Genomic DNA, 20,249 nt, shown 5'->3' with positions numbered 1-20,249 from the left:
TTCTTCTCCCTATCGTCCGAAGATGAATGGGGCGGTTGAGGCAGCCAACAAGAATATAAAGAAGATTGTGCAGAAAATGGTGGTAACCTACAAGGATTGGCATGAGATGTTGCCGTTCGCATTGCATGGGTATCGAACGTCGGTACGCACATCTACTGGGGCAACTCCGTTCTCGTTGGTATATGGGATGGAGGCTGTACTACCTGTCGAGGTTCAGATTCCCTCTTTGAGAGTCCTGATGGACGTAAAATTGCAAGAGGCTGAATGGATAAGGACCCGGTACGAAGAGTTGAGCCTGATAGAGGAAAAGAGGCTAGCAGCCATCTGTCATGGGCAGTTGTACCAGCAGAGGATGAAGCGTGCTTTTGACAAGAAGGTGCGACCTCGGGTGTATCACGTAGGTGATATGGTGCTGAAAAGGATCCTTCCTCCTCAAAACGATCGAAGGGGCAAATGGACGCCGAATTATGAAGGTCCATTCGTGGTCAAGAAGGTCTTCTCTGGCGGAGCCTTATTGTTAACGACCATGGATGGCGAAGATTTTCCATCCCCTGTGAATGCGGACGCAGTTAAAAAATACTTCGTATAAATTGACCCGCTGGACGAAAAGAGCAAAATAGTCCAGGCAAAAATGGGCATCCCGGCGAACCAAAAACAGAAAAGAGGTTCGGGCAAAAATTAGGGATAAAAATGAAAATGTACACCCGGCAAGTCGAAAACCTGAGAAGGCGACTTGGGCAAAAATGGGTATCCCGGTGGACTGAAAACCCGAAAGGGCGGTCCAGGCAAAAGAGGGATTGAAACGAACAACTGCGTCTAGCATGATCGTTTGCGCTTTGGTTAAGGCATCATGGATAATACCCGGTAGGGATCAGTCAGAGTTGTCTTGTTCAGAAGGCAGAAAGCATGGAGAGTCTGAGGATATAGGGGGTGTAACCGAGTTGGAACTCGATGAGATCACGGGTTTCACATTGCCATTAGGATAGATTTTTCCTTTTGAGCGCAATTACCTCTTTTCAGGAATTGCTTCCTTTTGTATTGCTCAATTTGAGCCACACTTTTCCAATCAATAAAATGCATATTCAGTCAAATAATTTTGTTTTTGTTTTTCATTACCGCTTTGATTGCGAAAACGTCCAGATATTTTTGATAAAGAATCTTGCATTTTTAAAACATACAGGTTTCCTTCCAATGCATGTTTATAAGATTGAAGCTTGAAATCTTATTTGGAAGGTTGAGTGACCCAAATGTTGAAATCTTGACGCGCCTGGGGCACGGTTTTATCTAACGATCTGTTTTGCAGGAACTGTAGATACTTTTCACTCACTTGCAGGTTGTGATGTGGAAGCTTTGTAATAGATCCCCAGAGAGTTCGCTCAGGCTCAGGGACGAGAGAATATGAAAGAATGACGAAGACGTTGCGGCGTACGACGATCCTTGATGGTAATCAAGAAGACTCTTCAAAGTCGGAAGACTTGAAGGTTTGTAATTCCCCGCAGAGTTCGATCAGGGACGAGTGCACAAAGGAGGGCGACGAAGAGGCGACGAGAGACGTCCGACGACCCTTGAAATTAACCAAGAAGACTCTTCAAAGTCGGAAAATTGAAGAATGCATAAATCCCAGGAGTACGTCTCTCGTCGAGCGCGGAGCGACTTGGAATACAAGATGATGGAGCAGAAAAGGTCCAGACGAGTCTGGAAATTCTCAAAAGTGGAAAGCTGATACGAGATTGGGAGGTGGATACCGTGGTTCGACGAGTCGACGGGTGTTCTGTACCAACTTTTCTCATTTCCCAGCTAAGTCCCCAAGCAGAGTTATAGGATTAGCTCCCCAGCAGATTCAAGGTCTGTGAACTTCTCCAGCCGAGTCGGGATGGTTATCCCGGACAGGTTACAACGTTGTTTCCTCAGCAGCCAGGCCAGAAGGTTGCAGTTCCCCGAGTGGAGCGGGTTTCAATGACATATTTCTCCAGCAGTGTTCATCCTACCAGTGGATTGAACGAGTTCCCGTAGTGGACGGATTTCTGCATCCCCAGCTGAGCCGATTCTACCTATGGATTGCATGGGTAATCCCCAGCGGAGTAGCAGTCGTTTCTCCTAGCATGGTCTGGATGGTCATCCCCGGTAGGTTGAAGATTGCCCATTTCCTCAGCGGGAGTATCGGTGAGGGTTCCCAAAGCAGAGTTGGGGCGTGTATCCCCAGCAAGACAAAGAGATTGTGGTATCCCCACAGAGCGCGATGATGGTTCTTCTGCCCCAGCAGGTCCTCGAGAGGGTTGGGTGCAAAGGAGGTATTCCCCAGCAAGGGTGGCATTCTCCCAGCAGCAGTACTATTCCCCGGCAGGGTGGAAATCGGAGCAGTGACGAGAGCCTCAGCAGAGAGTCTCGTGTCCCCCAGAGGATTCCCCAGAGGGGGATATTTCTTTTTATGCATTCATCATGAAAAAATAGCATGGCATATTGCATAAAAAATGAATAATCGCGTAGCATTTCCATGTTTATGGAGCATTACGCAGAAAAATCAATCATGCATCATTGCAAGCATAAGCTAGTCCCAAACCGTGGTTACCGTTTGAGGGGTGGTTTTGCTGAAAGATAAAGGTGTTATTCTGAGGAGTCTAGCATCAGAACGTCAGATCAGCAATGTTCCCCAGTAGTGCGATATTGGAGGAAATGTTTCCGTCGGGCGGAGAGGGAAATAAAATCAGAGGACGTTACGCGATTAGCAGTTTTCCGGAGTTCAGACCGAGGCGGTATCCAGACCGAAGTGGCGTTCAGGCCCAGTTTCCGATTCTCAGATCGAAGAAGTTTCCGACGATCAGGTTGATGTACTTGTGGTATTCAGGCCCAGTTTCCGATTCTCAGATCGAAGAAGTTTCCGACGATCAGGTTGATGTACTTGTGGTATTCAGGCCAGTTTTCCGGAGTTCAGACCGAGGCGGTATCCAGACCGAAGTGGCGATCAGGCCAATTTTCCGGAGTTCAGACCGAGGCGGTATCCAGACCGAAGTGGCGATCAGGCCAATTTCCCGGAGTTCAGACCGAGGCGGTATCCAGACCGAAGTGGCGATCAGGCCAATTTCCCGGAGTTCAGACCGAGGCGGTATCCAGACCGAAGTGGCGATCAGGCCAATTTCCCGGAGTTCAGACCGAAGTGGTTTTCGGACCAGGTAGAAGAAGAGAAAATTTTCGGGGTTCAAGAAAAGCAAAAAAAGAATGAGAATCCCGAGTGGATGTGGTGTTCAGACCCTGGTTATCCCTGCGTTACCATTTATTTTGGTATCCAGGTCGACGTTTTCCGAAACGGTTTCTTCGCCGATGCTGACAGGCGTCGTTAATTATTATCCCATCAGAGTGCAAATTGTTCGTCTGTTCTTAGTATTCAATCACTCTTCATCCTGATCATCCGAAAGCCGAGGCTATTTCGTATCGACAGGTTCACAGTGGATTGAATAGGGGCAGCTGTAACACCTCAAAATTTGCCCTCCTCTCTTGGGACTAGCATTAACATATTTGCATTTCCTTTTAAGACATTAGGCATTTCATATTGCATAACATGTGGTTACATAGTGCAAGCTATCTTCCCAAGTCTTGATCAGAAGATGAGGAAGTCAGAAAATGCAAGCCTAGGGTTGTACTGATTGATCATGGGCCATCTGAGGATTGAGCTGTGAATTAGGGTTTTGTGACTCCCAAGGGTATTGGTCTTCATGTTGATTGAATCGATACATCATCATTACCATGGTTGGATGTCATCAGGAGATTGAAGAAGATTCCTTGAGATTAGGGTTTTGACCACTGGTCAACCCTAATCAGTTGTATTGGGCCAATCAGGGCTGGATCAGGAGATGGGGTTTATGAAGGAGATGAGGATCATTTTGTGATTATATTGTGATTATTGAGGCTAGGGTGTCACCCTTGAGCCATTTCAGTTGGAAATTGGGGTTTAAATTGATCTATGCATTGCCAGATTCATCTGTCAGATGAAAAGTCAACTGTGGTCAACTGTACATGATCTGGTGGATTTGGAGGTGGAAATGAGTTAGACACACTTCATTCATGTTGGAACAAGTGTTATACGACATCTCAAAGCTTAAGAATGAAGAAAATCAAGTCAGGACAAAAACTGCCAAAAATAGCAACTGACTTGTAATAGAAGTTTCCAAAAGTGGAAAGTTTTTGACCTCAAAAACAGAAGTCCAAGGAAGCTTCAAATGAAAAATTGTTCAACATGACAGATGTAGGTCTTGTTCTCACCTTTCCAAAAAGTCCAAGAACTTGAAAATCCAATGTACGGTTTGCAAAATATGGCTCAGTGAATTTCAGAAAAGACCGTAATCAGGAGGCCATAACTTCCACATGGTTTGTCCAAATTGCAAGTTCTTTATATGCACAAACTCCATTTGACATGTACTTTGAGGGTGCATCATTGGATTTGTTCAAAAATGGCCAAGGCAAAAAGTCACTTTTCAACTGGACAGCTGAATTGGACCAGGGGCAAAATTGTCCAAATGTCAAAATATTGGGAATTTTTGAATGGGACTTTTTCCAACACCTCAGGAATGACATTTTAAGTGTGTTTGAATATTCATTTCATGGTTAATGCACATGGTTTGAGTTTTGGCATGAAAAATGAAATGGTTAAAAATGGATATTTTACATACACATAGTGAAAATGAGATTTAAGCAACCAATTGCAATGGGAATTGTTTCTACACTTCACATATGGTGTTTTGGACATGTTGGAACCAATTTTGAGCTGGCATGTGCTGTCATTGTGAATTGGCTATTTTGCCCTCATTTGCAAAAATTACATTATCACTAATTATGCCAAATTGGTTAATTCCATGATTAGTGATCAATTAAGCACACATATATATTCTAAATCCTTGCCTAATCATAACAGAAAAACACTTTTCCCAAGATTGGATCTAGATCTCTCACATTCTCTCCAAACCCTCAAAAACACAACAAGCTTCAATCTCAAGTTTCATCCCCAATTCTCAACCAAACTTGAAGATTTCTTTTGCATTCATCTTCTATAATCATTGCCTTGGACTGTTTTTGGAGATTGGAGTGAGAAGCTTGGCTAATCGCAACTGTCCATAACCACATCAACAATGGTGAATTCGAGTTTTGAGTTCTAGAAGCAAAGGCAATCGAAGCAAGCACCTCCATTCACCTTCTCCATCCTCCTAGTGTTGCTGTTTTCACGATTTGAGCTCTAAAAGCATTGCAATCGCGACTGCCATATCCAAGTAAGTGAAAATTCGAACCTCATGAAAAGCTTGATTGTTATGTGCATTCTATAGTGCGTTTGATGTAGATTACGATGATGTATTTAGAATTGCAAACGGATGACTGTGGTGTGAGAAATCTAGATTTGAAGATAAGAACATAAACCCTAAGTGAGTCGATTCGAGAGATTGAGGAACTTTTAGGTCATGATAGTATGATATTTGTGATCCTCTTGTTGAGACGGTTAAAACGGTTATAGCCTTGTCAATTTTTGTTAACATTTGATGTTCTTCAATTTTTTCATTTTTCTGGAAATTTGGCGCGAGGAAGACGATGATTAAAGGTGTTTTGATCCATTTTTCTGTTCAAATTTTTAAAAGTGGTGTTTCCCGCTCCCGCCAAGCCTTAATTATGGTTTTGCCAATGATATTCCATTTAATTATTAAAAATTGTTAATGACTTTAAAAAATTCACAAAAAATAGAAAAAAAATCAGAAAAATATGGAAATTTTTTCTATAGCTTCCTTGGTGAGTGTAGGTTTTTTTTGACCTATTGGTCAAAGTTGTGCTTGGGGAATATTTTATTTGACCTAGGGTTTTCCGATGTATGTCCATTTTTGATACATTTTTGCAATTTGATCATGAAATACTCATATCATAAAATAAATTCTTGAAAATTTTTGTGGTGGTTCTTGACTCTTTGAGGATTATTTATATATAAATTTCATGAATTTTGGATACCTGGTTAGAGAGCAGCAAATTCTGGAACTTAGGTGTGACAATTTGTGTCACACCTCATTATGTCAACTTGCAGGATTTTTTTGAGTGACCTATACATGTTAGAATTGAATGAAATTTTGCATGATGATTGGTTGGCATGTTGTAATGTTGTATGAATTTTTGTAGAATTTTTCACTGCATTTTCTATTTGATCATGATTTTTCATTTCTGGTGATCATTTGTGCAAGCTCATATGACATAGGTTGGTAGAATGATTGGGAAATGCTCACATTGTATTGTATGGCCATGAAATTTGATATGCATGAACTAGACACATTTTAGGACCTCCTTGTTTTGGTCTCATCCATTTCTTTTTTGTTTTCAATGAGATATGAATTTTTGAAGTGGATGTATGCATTGATGGTATGAATTGAAGCATGAAATGGTGTCTGTTTTTGTTGATTTTCATTGACATGGTTCCATTTGCCCAATTGAGCTCAAATTTGACATGGTAGACCTTGATTGACCCCTGTTTAGGTGTATTTAATTTGAGAATTTTTGGATGTGTTTTGGTATGGATTTGAATGCAATAATTCTGTTTGTATGTTTGGTGCTTCATTTGAACCAATATGGATTGTTTTGTGCATAACATGAGCTTGGTGGATGATATAAACATGAGACCAATGATGTTTGCTTGTGTTTGATGTTAATTTGATGTTGGATGGTGGATACCTTGCTGTTTTAATTTTTTTCTTGCTTTTGGACCCTAGGCTTGGCCTAGTGGTCTAGTTGCTAATATTTGCTTGGTTTTTCAGGATCAAAAGCATAATGTACATGGAGAATGATCCAAATCCAATTTTGATTGATGTTGTGGATGTTTGTACACTAACATAACATTTTTTTGTAGGTGTTGGAGCTTGGGCTTAAGCCTTGAGCTTGCTTTGTGTTGTATTGTTTAAACTGTTTGATTGTTTGCCGTATAGTTTGTCTGATTGATTACTGATTGAGTTTGATTGTTTCCAGGTACTTTAGTTGCTCAGTTCCTTGTGAACTATTGCTTTGCTTTGCTTAAGCAACTTGCATTTGAGGTATGACCTTCTTACTTCATGTAGTCTGGAGACCCGGCTGTTACCGGGCCGGGCAAATTGTCTGAAGTCCTCCTTAAGAGGCAATGCTTGTGTATGTTTATTTTTCAAGCCCAAGCAGGAAAAGTCCTTCAAAGAAGGCAATTGGTGGAAGGTAGGGACAAGCAACCTGTCCCCCACTATTCAGTGAGTCTTCTCCTTGCTCCCATTACATGGTTGTAGCATTGAGATCAAAAGCCCAAGATCTTGTGCAGTGCACATTGTGTCAGAGTCATCGAGTATAGAAGGGTTCCCCTATTCTGGACCCATGCTCATTTGTCAGCTCTCCCTGGTTAGGGATAAGAGCTGTGAGGTCTGATCCTCACTTCATCCTTTCATCTGCTTCACCTTAGCCTCGTAATGGCAAGGTTAAGAGCAAACACAGCCTGTACAGACGATTGCTTAGACAGTCAAACCTGATTGATTGAGCCCCCTTGTTTGGCTATAGTGCGTGTTATGTGGATATCTGATTGACATGTTTGTTTGAGATACCTGTTCTCATTTGATGATATATGATTGTATGCTTGTGTGCTAGCTTCTTTCCTGGTTAGGTTAGTTTGCTTATGCAAGTAGGATAGAAAACCGAACTTAGGGTTAACGATGCATGACAACATTAGGCTCGAGTCTCAGCTCCCTAGTTGTGTATCTTTCCCCGGTTTCTGGTTAGCAATTTAGTCCCTTTCAGGGGAACTACATCGCCCTGATCCTCGTGCCAGACGAGGTATGTAGGCAGGTGGTCGTGCGAGACCACTCCGGGCAACCTTTTTCTTTTTTGCGTGCGTTTACTTGTTATCTGACTGTGCTGTTTGGTGTTTTGGTTCGGATGCCGACGTAAGCCCAGTGATTGGCTGTCGGGCTCCAAGTTTGCCGTTTTGTGCGTGTTTTGGTTCGGATGCCGACATAATTCCATCAAGTGGTTGTCGGGCTCCATGTTTGCCACCCTTGCTTGTTTGTATGTGTTGTGTTGTTTGGCGTGCGTAAGCCGAACTACAGTGGCTCTGATTCTTGTTCCAGACAAGATATGTAGGCATAAGGTGCGATACCTTATCGAGCCCGTTCCTCTTAATCCCACCTGCGTTCCCCGTGTGTGTGTGTGATGTTTAGCAACCTTTTCTTTATTCTAGAACGTGGATCCCTAGGAGTACCTAGGACGTGAGGGGTGCTAATACCTTCCCCTCGCGTAACCGACTCCCGAACCTTTTCTCTCTGGTCGCGAGACCATGTCTTTCCAGGTTTCTCTGAGTGTTTCCTTTCCCTATCTTGGGATAAATAACGTTTAGTGGCGGCTCTGTATGTTTTTATTTTTAGGCTCGCCGGTTGTTTTTTCGCAGGATGCGACAACATGTCCACAAAGCCCCGTCTTCTACTAAAATCCTCCATTTCCACTTACAAAGCAATACCCTATTAAACAACTCAACATCTTCGATCCCCAATCCTCCCTTATCTTTTGCAACTTCTTCTAATTTTTTATTTTGTTGTGTTAACAATGTATATCACTTTATTGCATTTTCCATGTTAAAACTAATATATGTTTTTTTAATAATAATATATTGTTTGAATGCTATCATAAATAAAAAATCCAATTCATGAAACAATTAATATTGGGGTTATACTTTCACGAGGAACCTATTATTTCTGAATTCTTCTTAGGGCATATGTTCACTTTTGATAGAGATAAATGGGTTTGAAAATTAAAGAAGGAGAGAAGAAGAAGAAGAGAATATCCTAGAACATAAAGTAAAAGTTAGGGAGAAAAGATCTAACCAAGAGATATCAAGCTTTATTACATAAGTCAAACAAGAATTCCCTCATTTGGATTAAGCCTCAAGCAAGCCAAATGAGCAAAGAATAAATCATGCATCATATAAAATCAAAGTAATCAAACCAAGTCTTTACAAAGACGTACAAAGTCAAAGGTGCCTGATGGATCCCAAGGTCTCAAATTACAAACTCCCAAAGTAAGGGTCAAGATCTTAGTCCTAAGTCCATAACTTCACAACAACACTAAGGGTAGTAACCATCAGTCTATGAATCAAGAGGATCAATTAACTTTTTTTGGTTTTTCCTTTATTAATGTCTTTTTATAAGGAAATGAAAGTCCAAATGGGCAAAGAACAAATAACATAAGCACAAATAATTATGACATGAGATGCTAAAAATAAAGTATAAAGTAAATGACAAAAGAGTAAAGAGCATAAGATAAATGTCATTAATGTAAAGTCAATGCAAAATAGGTTAGTGATCAAAAATAAAAAATGCATTTGTCATCTTTTTGAGAACACTCAACTATTCACTCATAAGTATGAGAATATGGACCTCTATATTACTTATGAGAAGGGCTCCAACTTGAATAAAATCAACAAGTATGCCACTAGCTCTCATAAATGAAAATGAGACAATATTTTTCACACAATACCATGAGGAATATGAGACTTACAATCTCTCTTATAAAAATGACTTACTTTTGGGACAAATTTAGCGCTATGTTAATCAATCGTAATTGGACTTATGTAGAAGTCACAACTATCTGAGGCTGGTCAATAATAATGTTTGTGTTAATACATGCTAGAGACATAATATGTACATCATTCTCCTAAAGCCATGTCACACAAAAAGAAAAAAGGATGGATCAAGCACAAATTCTAAGAGGGTGGTCCATTACTTCAATCCATACTTCATAGTACTTAGGACAAACTTATGCATCAATCCAAAGTACCTTAAATGACCCATGATCAATTAGGAGGTAGATTTAAAATGATGAAAGTTTATCAAGTACCAATCTATGCATCATGAATAAGATAGACACAAACCATCCAATTGATTAAGAGGAAAAAAGATAGATGAAGAAGAAGAAGACAAGAGAGATCACACCCAAATAGGATCAAAGGTTTGATCAAGTCATCATCAAAATCAATCATCCATTTTGGTGGATTAGGGTTTTCACCCCATCAACACCCAATATCCATTTAGTTTGATGAGACCTATGATCAAAACAACTGTGATCCAAGGCCAACAGAAGTTAACAAAGGTCAAACAAATAAAAAATATAATAAAAATAAATAAAATGCATCAAAAACATTTTTAAAATTGAAATAAAAGGGAAAATCCATAAAATCCTTCAAAACACCAAATAAATGGACAAACATATTATGCAATGTTGGAAATAAAATAAGAAGCATATAATAAATTTTTTAGAAGTTAACAATGCAGAAAAACATTTTTAAACCAATTAAAACAAAATAGAAAATAGAAATTCCATGAAAAATATAAAATCAATAAAACAAAATGTGGAAAAATAAAAATCAGATGAAGAAAGATAAAAGAGAATTTAAAATTTTTTTTTTGGGATTTTTTGGATGTAAAATAATTTTTCTATGAATTTTAGAAGAAAATGCAATTAAAAATAAAAATAAAAAAGAAATAAAATCAGAAAAAACACGGAACGTTGGATCTGACCTCATTAATTGACGTGGCACAATGAAATTTAACAAAAATGAAACACAGGATCTAATTCAAATTTGACCAATAATAATATTTCATTTGTCCAACGTGTCTGGCCAAACTCAGACGACCTGAAACACTCAAGTCATCTTCCTCGATGATCCTTCACCAGAGCTTCATCATTTGGTAAATTCAGAACACCAGACCACCACCAATGTGACCGCCTCCTTATCATGAATTCAACCTCATGCTCTAAATTCATTTATCTAATCTGAGCATGGATAATTTCAAAGAAGTTTTAGAAGCAAGCAAGCCACGAAAAATAAAATTAAATGATGAACATGATCAATCAACACCATATAAGTTAGGGGAAAGCATCAGAGAGTCAATGACTACATTACGGTAACTTATTTGAGTTCAAATGGTGCTAAGGACTACCTTGTCCAAATGGTGATCAGAAGTTGATGAAGCTCGATATGGTCTGGTTACTTCAGAAGGTCTCAGAGCTTAGGAATTGTTGTAAAAGCTTCTGAGGAGGCCGACAATGCTGATCGAATCAAGAAATTGGATTGAAATAAACTGGAATTCAAAACACGATAGTTGAATTTTTCTAGAATATTTCAGATTGAAGCAACGGTTTCTTAGCTCTCAAAAGCTTGGAAATGAATGCAGTAGCTTCATCTATTTATAGGGAGTGTGTTTGGATCCAAATACGTGTGAAATCAAGCTTAATTCATGTAAAAACGAGTTTGATCAGAATGTGTGAAAAATGTGACTTGCAATCCATCAAAACCAAGGCAAATCATGTGTTTCAAGGGTTAATTAACTTCTGGAGACTTGGTTAAACATGTTTAGGTCCAAAAGGCATAGTAATTTGGCTTGTAATTGAGAATTAGTGAAGTTCAAATTCGGACCATGGTGATTTTTTCAGTTTCAAGTCACCATGTTCAACTCAATGAGGCATCTTGCTCATGAGGCTTTTTGATCACATTCTTCTTGCAATGTATTGACATCATAACAAAAATTATAATGTGCCAAGAAAGGTTGCATTTGGATGCTTGAGAAAAAAGTTATGGCATGTTAAAGTCGGCACGAAAACCTGGCCGTGTAACTTAGAAAATTCTAAGTTCCAAGTGGATGAAAATGACTTGTAATGTTCCAATGGATTCCATGGCCTTCCAAGCATATTTTGACTTTGATCCTTGAAGAAACCGTGTAGAGGGCATCGCAAATGATATTGTGCAAAAAGAATCAGCCTTAAATATTAAAAATTGAAGAAGTTATAAACCTTGAAAGTTAAGAAAAAGTCATTTGAAAATAAGTCAAATTTCACTAAGTCCACAAATGACCTATAATGTCTCCAATCTTTTGATGATCCTCCATGCATAATCGGCTCTTGTCATGTAAATATAAGTTGTAGAGGATAATGCAAAGAGTCATATCCAAAACCAAGAATTCAAAAATGTTTTAGAATTGAAGGAGTTGTGTCCTTGAAAGTTTCAGATGTTGACTTTTTGATCAAACCACTCAGAACAAGCTTGTGCACTTGGAAATTTCTTGCATTTCAAGGTACATGGATGATCATATGAACTCAAAATAAGGTGTCTTTGAATGTCCTTTGGTTAGATTTTCTTAAAGTTTGATGGTAGCGTGTTGAAGAAGGCATGAAAATAAACACATGAACCTTTGACTTTCTTTGAGAAGTTAGTCACAAAACTTTGGGATACTCTTGATCAAAAATGATATTGCAAGAGGCTTGAGGACCTTGGAGACAATGAATTGAAAGGTAGCTTATTGAGAATCAATGGTTGAGCACATTTTGACGAGGAACCAAAGTAAACCCTAGCTGAGGAAGCATGCTTGGTGCTCTTGATGGGAAACCCTAACTTGAACAATAAACTTAAAAGAAACAAGATTATTTTTGCTATTTTGATTAGTGGTTAGATGAGTAATGAACATAAAAACACAAGAGTAAAACACCAACAAAGAAGTGCTTGATGATCCATGCACAAGGCAAACCCAAAGATGAGAGGGAGAGGGACCAAGAGGTGATCTTATTTGTATGCAAGGATGCAGATGATATTTGGGATATTAGGGTTAAAAATTAGAGTATGACACCTTCGACGTTTTTGGGAGATTGGCATCAACAAAGAGTCGATGGCCATGGTGCTAGACCAACTCAACATTATATGACATGGTTTAGGTCGGTTACAACACCATATAATTAGGATATGACACCTTCGTAAAAGAGATGTGTCGTCATTGGAGGAATTGACGTATGCATATCTTAAACTAACCAATCATACATGGTGCTAGACCAACTCAACATTATATGGCATGGTTTAGGTCGGTCCAACGCCACCATTTGTGTCTGAGCCAAGGTATTTGATTGATCCGCGTCAGCGAGCTTCGTCAACATACACCCACAATAAATCTCCACCCAAGAACAATGTCAACCCACCCAAACCCAATGAATAACCTCATACCATCACCCTACCATATACACCTAACCACCAAACACCCAACCTCGCAACCAATTCATACCACACACCCAAACTCAAAACCAGGAATCCAACCCTAACCACCAACAACCATATGCAGCCACCGCATCTATATATAGCCCGAATGATTCGTACGATTCAACCTCATGCCATCATAGCCCACCGCTTATGAACATCCAAACATCTCATCGCCACAATACCCAACCATTGGTTGACTTTAATACACCATATAAACAATTGCTTCGTTTCCAAAACAATTTAATGTCCCAATTCGGGCAACCATACTGTCCACAAACCACTAAACCACAACGACCCAACTACGACAACATGGGCACCAAACTCAATTACGACAACACCGTTGGAGACAACCCCCTAACTATTGGGGATAAATGAGGACAAATTTGTCAAATACCGCTAGACCTTCCACCAGACCTTCACATCAGTCACCATTGCATCATGTCAGCACTCAAAGACCCCAAACACCTCAGGGAAATCCTGGGAGACCTCGAAGGCAGGCTAACACACCGGGATGTGGAACATGAGGGCATTTCAATCGGGCGGGTCATTAATTTTCTTGTCAATTGTAATGTATTTTAGCTTTATATCATAATATTAATAATTATTTTTTATTTACCTATTTATTTTATTTATTTCAATTTTATATAAGTATAACATATAAAATTAAAAAATATATATTTTTAAAGCATGTGCCACATGCAATGGCGCATACACTTCATGTGATAAAGTATGCGTCAATTGCATTGACATCATCTGCATGCATGCGCCATTGCTGTTGGCGCCTAAGTTCAATGTCAACATGCATGCGCCAGTATAACTGGCGAATGCTTTATAGGGGTGCATGAAAACTAGTTATATTGGTAAATAACTTGAAATATGGGTTATTTTGGAAATTTAATTAAAAAACTTGGTTATTTTTAAAAAAAATCTTGAAATCATCTTTAGTGGTGTTGTCAATGTTGTATGCATATTTTACCCAATCTTATATTCATGTGTACCTAATTTACGACACATACTGTATAATTTTTTCATGGTCCAAATCTTTCAAAATTCAGTTAGGGTTTAAGATAACCAACAATATTTTACTATACTAATCAAGCTTATATCAAGGATTGAGAAAAATAAAAACAAACAAAAATAGTTTATTCTTAGTACATCAAGTGTTACAAATGCTTAAGAACCAACAGTTATCAATATACATAATTAGATTAGTAGAGTTTCACACATTCTTAGATAAGTAGAGTTATATACATTCAATAATACTTAACACTTTGCACATCCTTGTTTATTAGATAATATTTTGACACTTCCATAGATTCATGATGAACATAACTTAACATATGACAAACAGTTACATAACTTAGGCATATGATTATATAACTTAACAAAACAATAATAAATAAGGAAACCTAAACACTAACATATGATTATGGACGTTTCAATATCTTGATTATGTCGTCGACACATCTAGTAATTGTCGCATCAAACTGAATTAGTCCCTTAGTTTGCCTACGATGATATGTTCTCCACATAACCTTCAAATCTTCATCACTCTTCAACTCAATATGATCATATATCACACTTCCATCAATATCAATTCATGGTGCAAGAAAATCAATCTTACTCACCTTTCTCTTCTCGGTGTCGTGCAACATATCATTCAACTTAGATCTTAAGACGGCGAGACATGCGGTGCCCTCCGGGAGCCGAAACTCTACGAAGATTTCACCCCATTGAAATTCACTTCTACCTTAGACAAAAACTGAGACGTTGTAAGATGTTTTTCTTAACAACACACGACTCCTATTTATACAACTTTGGGTTTAGACTAGACCATACAAAATGGTCGGCAAAATCTCAACCCTTGAAATCAAAATTTTGAGGGAAAGCTTAGCAAGATGAAGTAGTTGGTTTAGTGGTAAGACACTCTTATAAGAGGAACAATATGGTCATATGTTCAAAACCTTTTGGACCCTTTTTTAACGTTTTAATATCTATAAATAAAACATAAATAAAAGATAACTAACATATAAAAATAAAAAAGTTTAAATAATAATTTTTAAAAAACATTAAAAAAATTAAAAAGTTTACATAGATTTTAAAAAATTAAATAAAAGCCACCTACACTGTCAACTCAACAAATATCGAGATTCTATAGTTTACTACTCAATAAATGGGTCAAAGAAATGGAATCTAAATATTACAAGGGGAGAAACAAGATTTTTTTGATAGGGACAAATCGAAACTCGCTCATATTACATGGGGTAAAGTGTATCTAACCCTTTAATTTATTATTTCTAATATTTTTTAAAGTTCAGAATAGTTATGAGTTTGGGAAATTTGACTATTTCAATTTAAATTTTTTATTCCAATGTGGGGATGAGACGTGGATATCTGAACCCGTTCTGGACGAGTTTGGGTACGGGGAAGACAAAACATGTCTCCACCTCGCCATATTGTCATGCTTACTCATTTGGGATAATTATGCTTCTTCTAAGGTGATTGTGCTCTTTGGGTATCTTCTCCTTGATAAGTTTTCCTCTAAAGATAATTTATTCAAGAGAAAGTTGATTGTCGATCCTGGTCTTATTATGTGTTCTTTTTTCACCATGGTTCAAACAACAACTATCACACATTGTTCCTCCAACTCCAAAAATACTTCATTTGAGAAGTTTATCTGAAGGCCCTCGTCAACGTGCAAATAGTTGACACATATATTTTGTGAACAAAGATCTTTTATAGTGGATTTAACTAACCTACTATTTATTTTCTTTTCACAGGAATAACAACCGAAAATTAAAATTCATCGAAATTTTAAAACATAAACTAATTGTGAAAAAGAAGATTTTATGCAAAGGAGATATGAACTTAAAATGAAAGATCGATTTCAGAGAGTATAATAATTTGTCAAAGAGAAAGGATCATGGCAATCTTTTAAAATCATAGAGTAGTGATTTCAATTCTATCATCACCATAAAATATTTGTCATGTCACAAAAACACATTGTATTAAATATTTTATTTTTCTTATAGGTTGGATTTCAATACAAGACGAACAAGTAGAATATGAAATCAATCAATACAGGGAATAGCAGCATCCTTAGCAATATCACAATGACCTGAAGTTCCATCGCCTTCTCTTAGTATCCTCATGTATCCATCCTCACCCCAATCTTTACCCCAAGAATTCTTAATCAACCAATATTACAACCCTTCTTCAGTTGTCCCATAACCAACTAGTAACCACAGTCTCCTTGTTTCTTAATAACTGTCACCGCTCCTTTTTCTCTCCAATCAAAAGTTGTTGGAAGATCATCAGTGATGTTGAAGAGTACTGGATTTGATCTGGTTTTGGAGGAAGAAACTTGGTTTGAGACTTTGAATCCGGTATAGGTAGCCCAAAACTCTTCTGTAGTTAAATCGGAATATGGATTTAAGCCAAGCGTATAACTCTTCTTACCAGCGTTATTATTAAACTTTTCTATGTATTCTAGATTCTCTTTGAATATTTGTAAGCGTTTCTCCATCTCAGAACTATTTGGATATGGGATTCCATATTTAATCATCCATTGTTGATGTGCTTTAGTAACAGATGATTCAAACAACATTTGAGACATGCTTGGGTATACTTATGCCTACAAGACAATGATGTAAACAGTAAGGGGATGCTTCATAATTTATAGTATATGGTTAGATATACAAGAGAAGGTTTTATGAAAATAATTGATATAAAATATATATATATATATATATATATATATATATATATATATATATATATATATATATATATATATATATATATATATATATATATATATATATATATATATATATATATATATATATATATATATACACCACAATTTATAGAATTCAAATTCAACTTACTAAAAAAGAAATCCACTTCTTTATGAGATATTATTAAAACGGGAATTCTTTGAGATAATCCCTACTTTAAGATAATATATTAAAACGGAAATTCTTTTATTTTATTTGAGTCATCTCATTAATGTAAGATTTAGATAGAATATCAGCTCAAGAAAATCAGATTTGAGTATATATATATATATATATATATATATATATATATATATATATATATATATATATATATATATATATATATATATATATATATATATATATATATATATATATATATATATATATATATATATATATATATATATATATATATATATATATATATATATATATATATATATATATATATATATATATATATATATATATATATATATATATATATATATATATATATATAAATCAGAATATATTAAATAATATATATATATATATATATATATATAGAAAAATCAGAATATATTAAATAATATATATATATATATATATATATATATATATATATTAAATTTCTGAATTTAATATAGTAATATTTTTATATATTAAATAAAATATATTTTTATAGTAATATTTTTAGAATTTAATTGAAATACACTGACATTGTAAGGAGATTTTACACCGTCAGTTAATTTTAAACGTCGGATATTGAAATAAATTTGACTTTTATTTTAAAAATCTATAAAGGAATGCAAACGGGTGATGATGATGATGAATCGACAATGTAAATCTATTTATACCGACAGTGCAGAGTAATTAATTCCATATTTTTATTTTTATTTATTAAGTAATATTTTTATATAACTAAGTAAATTATTTTTATATGTTAAATAAAAATAAGTAAATTATTATTATAAGTAAGTGATTTTTTTTTTATATATTAAAGTAAGTAAATTTTTTTATATATTAAAGTAAGTAAATTATTTTTATAAATTAATGAATATTTTGTATATTATTATTAAATTTTTAAAAATATGTGTTTTCAATATACCGAAAATATTAATAATTAACAATTTTAAAGAATATTGTATATAAACTAAACATATAATATTTATTTTATTTGAAATTCTTATCCGCATGACCCTTATAATTTTCTATATTATTGATCTATAGAATTTTCCATATTAGTAATAAATATTAAAAATTATCTTATAAATTTTTTTACATTGTCTATACATCATAATCAACTGTTTGTGTTATTTTAAATGTTATTATAATAAAAGTCAAACTTCTCTAACAAATTAATGATTGTAATTAACTGACTGTATAAAATATTTTTACGCTGTCCTTTAAATTAAATTCTAAAAATAAAAACATACCTTAAAGAGTATAATTTCTCTTTTAATACATTGAATTTGTATTCTATAAAATGTTGTCTGTGCTAATTTTATTCAAATCAATTTCCACAAAACATTCTTTTCTGCATCAAGCCATTGAAAAAAAAATGAAGCATCTACTAGGTGTTTGCATTATCATCTTGTGGGCATGTGCACAAGGAGGCATGTCTCGAATATTGAATGAATCTTCCATTGTTAAAGCACATCAACAATGGATGATAAAGTACGGACGTACATACACTAATGATTTAGAGATGGAGAAGCGTTTCCAGATATTCAAAGAGAAATTTGAATACATAGAAAAGTTTAATAATGCTGGTAACAAAAGTTATACACTTGGTTTAAATCCACATTCTGATTTAACTAATGAAGAGTTTATTGCATCTTATCATGGATTCAAAGCACCAAGCCATCTTAATTCATCCCAAATAAGATCAAATACAATACTCTTTAACTTGACATCTATTAGTCCACCATATTTAGACTATTTAGACTGGAGATCGAAGGGAGCTGTGACCGATATTAAAGATCAAAATAAATGTGGTAAATAAGATAATCCTATTGTTTATGTTTTTTTTAGTAAATTTTGAATTTAGCCATAAGAAATGAAAGTGTTCTTGTGGATTTTGGTTGTAGGAGCTTGTTGGGCTTTTGCATCTGTGGCTGCTGTAGAAGCTGTCTATCAAATAAGCGAGGGAATTCTGGTGCCATTGTCAGAGCAACAACTAATTGACTGTGATAAAAAGAGCGAGGGTTGCGTGAGTGGTAGTTTTGATAACGGCTTCCAAGCCATTATAGACAGCGATGGTGTTCTTCAAGAAGCTGATTATCCTTACCAAGCACTTGTTCAAACCTGCCAATTAAATGAGTATAGTGAGCCTGATGCTTACATAAGTTCTTACAAATATATAAAGCAAAATGATGAAGAGCAGTTACTAGCAGCAGTAACACAACAACCAGTAACAGTTTCTATCTCTCCCAGCCCTGAATTTCAGGCATACGAGGAAGGGGTTTATTCAGGATCCTGTGGAACTGAAAACACCCATGCAGTTACTATAGTTGGTTATGGGACAACTGAAGAAGGGTTGAAATATTGGTTGATTAAGAATTCTTGGAGTAAAAATTGGGGTGAGGATGGATACATGAGGATAAGAAGACAATCTGGTGGACCTGAAGGTCATTGTGGCCTTGCTAAGTTTGGTGGTTACCCTGTTATATAATACTTTTATATTTTCTCTTTAATTCTTTTATCTAAATTTTATGTATTTGTGCTTTGTATTGATATTGAAATTAAATTCTAATCTACGTGAATATCCACATGCGAGAGAATGATGTTTATTTAAATGAGAATTGAAACTTTAATTCATTATATTACTGTGAATATCCACGGATTTACATAAGTATCTTCATATAGGATCAACATTATATCACTGCTCTATCCTAATTTTTATCAAAATTTAAAATAATTAGAGTTTAATTGTACTTATTAAATGTATCTTATCATAAATTTAAATTTAATATCACTAATTATATATTGCAAATATTATAAACTAAAGATATTTGTTTAACCAATAATAGAATATAAATTGTAATCATGAAAAGAAGATGATTGTAAAAATGATAAAGTCGACCATGATAAAAATTTAAGTGAATGTTCTTTGTAATATAAAAAAAACCACAATTTAAAAAATGATTAAATAAAACATGATATTAAAAATAAAAATTAAATAATAATATTTTATATGATGTCTAGAACCAATGTGAATCATCTCTTGATTGATCTCCTTGCATTGAGGGTCTCAAACCCTAGTTGTTAGCTTGATGAGGCATTGGTGGATGCACACAATGCCTACAAAAGAAACAAAGTTATACATAAACATATTTTTGGTATTTTGGTTAGTAAATAATGAAAAAGAAAGTATGGTACAATCAAATGTGCTTGGTGATCTCTCCCAATGCAAATCCGATGAATGAGGGGTAAGGAGG

The 20,249-nt window shown here is 35.6% G+C and overlaps 2 protein-coding genes across 2 annotated transcripts; one reads left to right on the top strand and one right to left on the bottom strand.

The window, feature by feature from the left end:
* Window positions 1-16,277: 16,277 nt before the first annotated feature.
* Window positions 16,278-16,658, bottom strand: LOC127115180 (senescence-specific cysteine protease SAG12-like). The gene has a single exon (XM_051046787.1). It carries the CDS (start codon window positions 16,656-16,658, stop codon window positions 16,278-16,280), a length of 381 nt encoding a protein of 126 aa, XP_050902744.1.
* A 1,712-nt stretch (window positions 16,659-18,370) lies between these two features.
* LOC127115179 (mexicain) lies at window positions 18,371-19,483 on the top strand. The gene is made up of 2 exons (XM_051046786.1): window positions 18,371-18,806; window positions 18,900-19,483. The coding sequence occupies exons 1-2, from the start codon at window positions 18,371-18,373 to the stop codon at window positions 19,481-19,483; spliced, it is 1,020 nt and encodes a 339-aa protein (XP_050902743.1).
* Window positions 19,484-20,249: the final 766 nt, after the last annotated feature.

This window comes from Lathyrus oleraceus, chromosome 1, assembly GCF_024323335.1.
Source record: "Lathyrus oleraceus cultivar Zhongwan6 chromosome 1, CAAS_Psat_ZW6_1.0, whole genome shotgun sequence".
Classification (NCBI taxonomy): Eukaryota; Viridiplantae; Streptophyta; class Magnoliopsida; order Fabales; family Fabaceae; genus Lathyrus; species Lathyrus oleraceus.
This window is presented reverse-complemented; position numbering and strand designations above follow the sequence as displayed.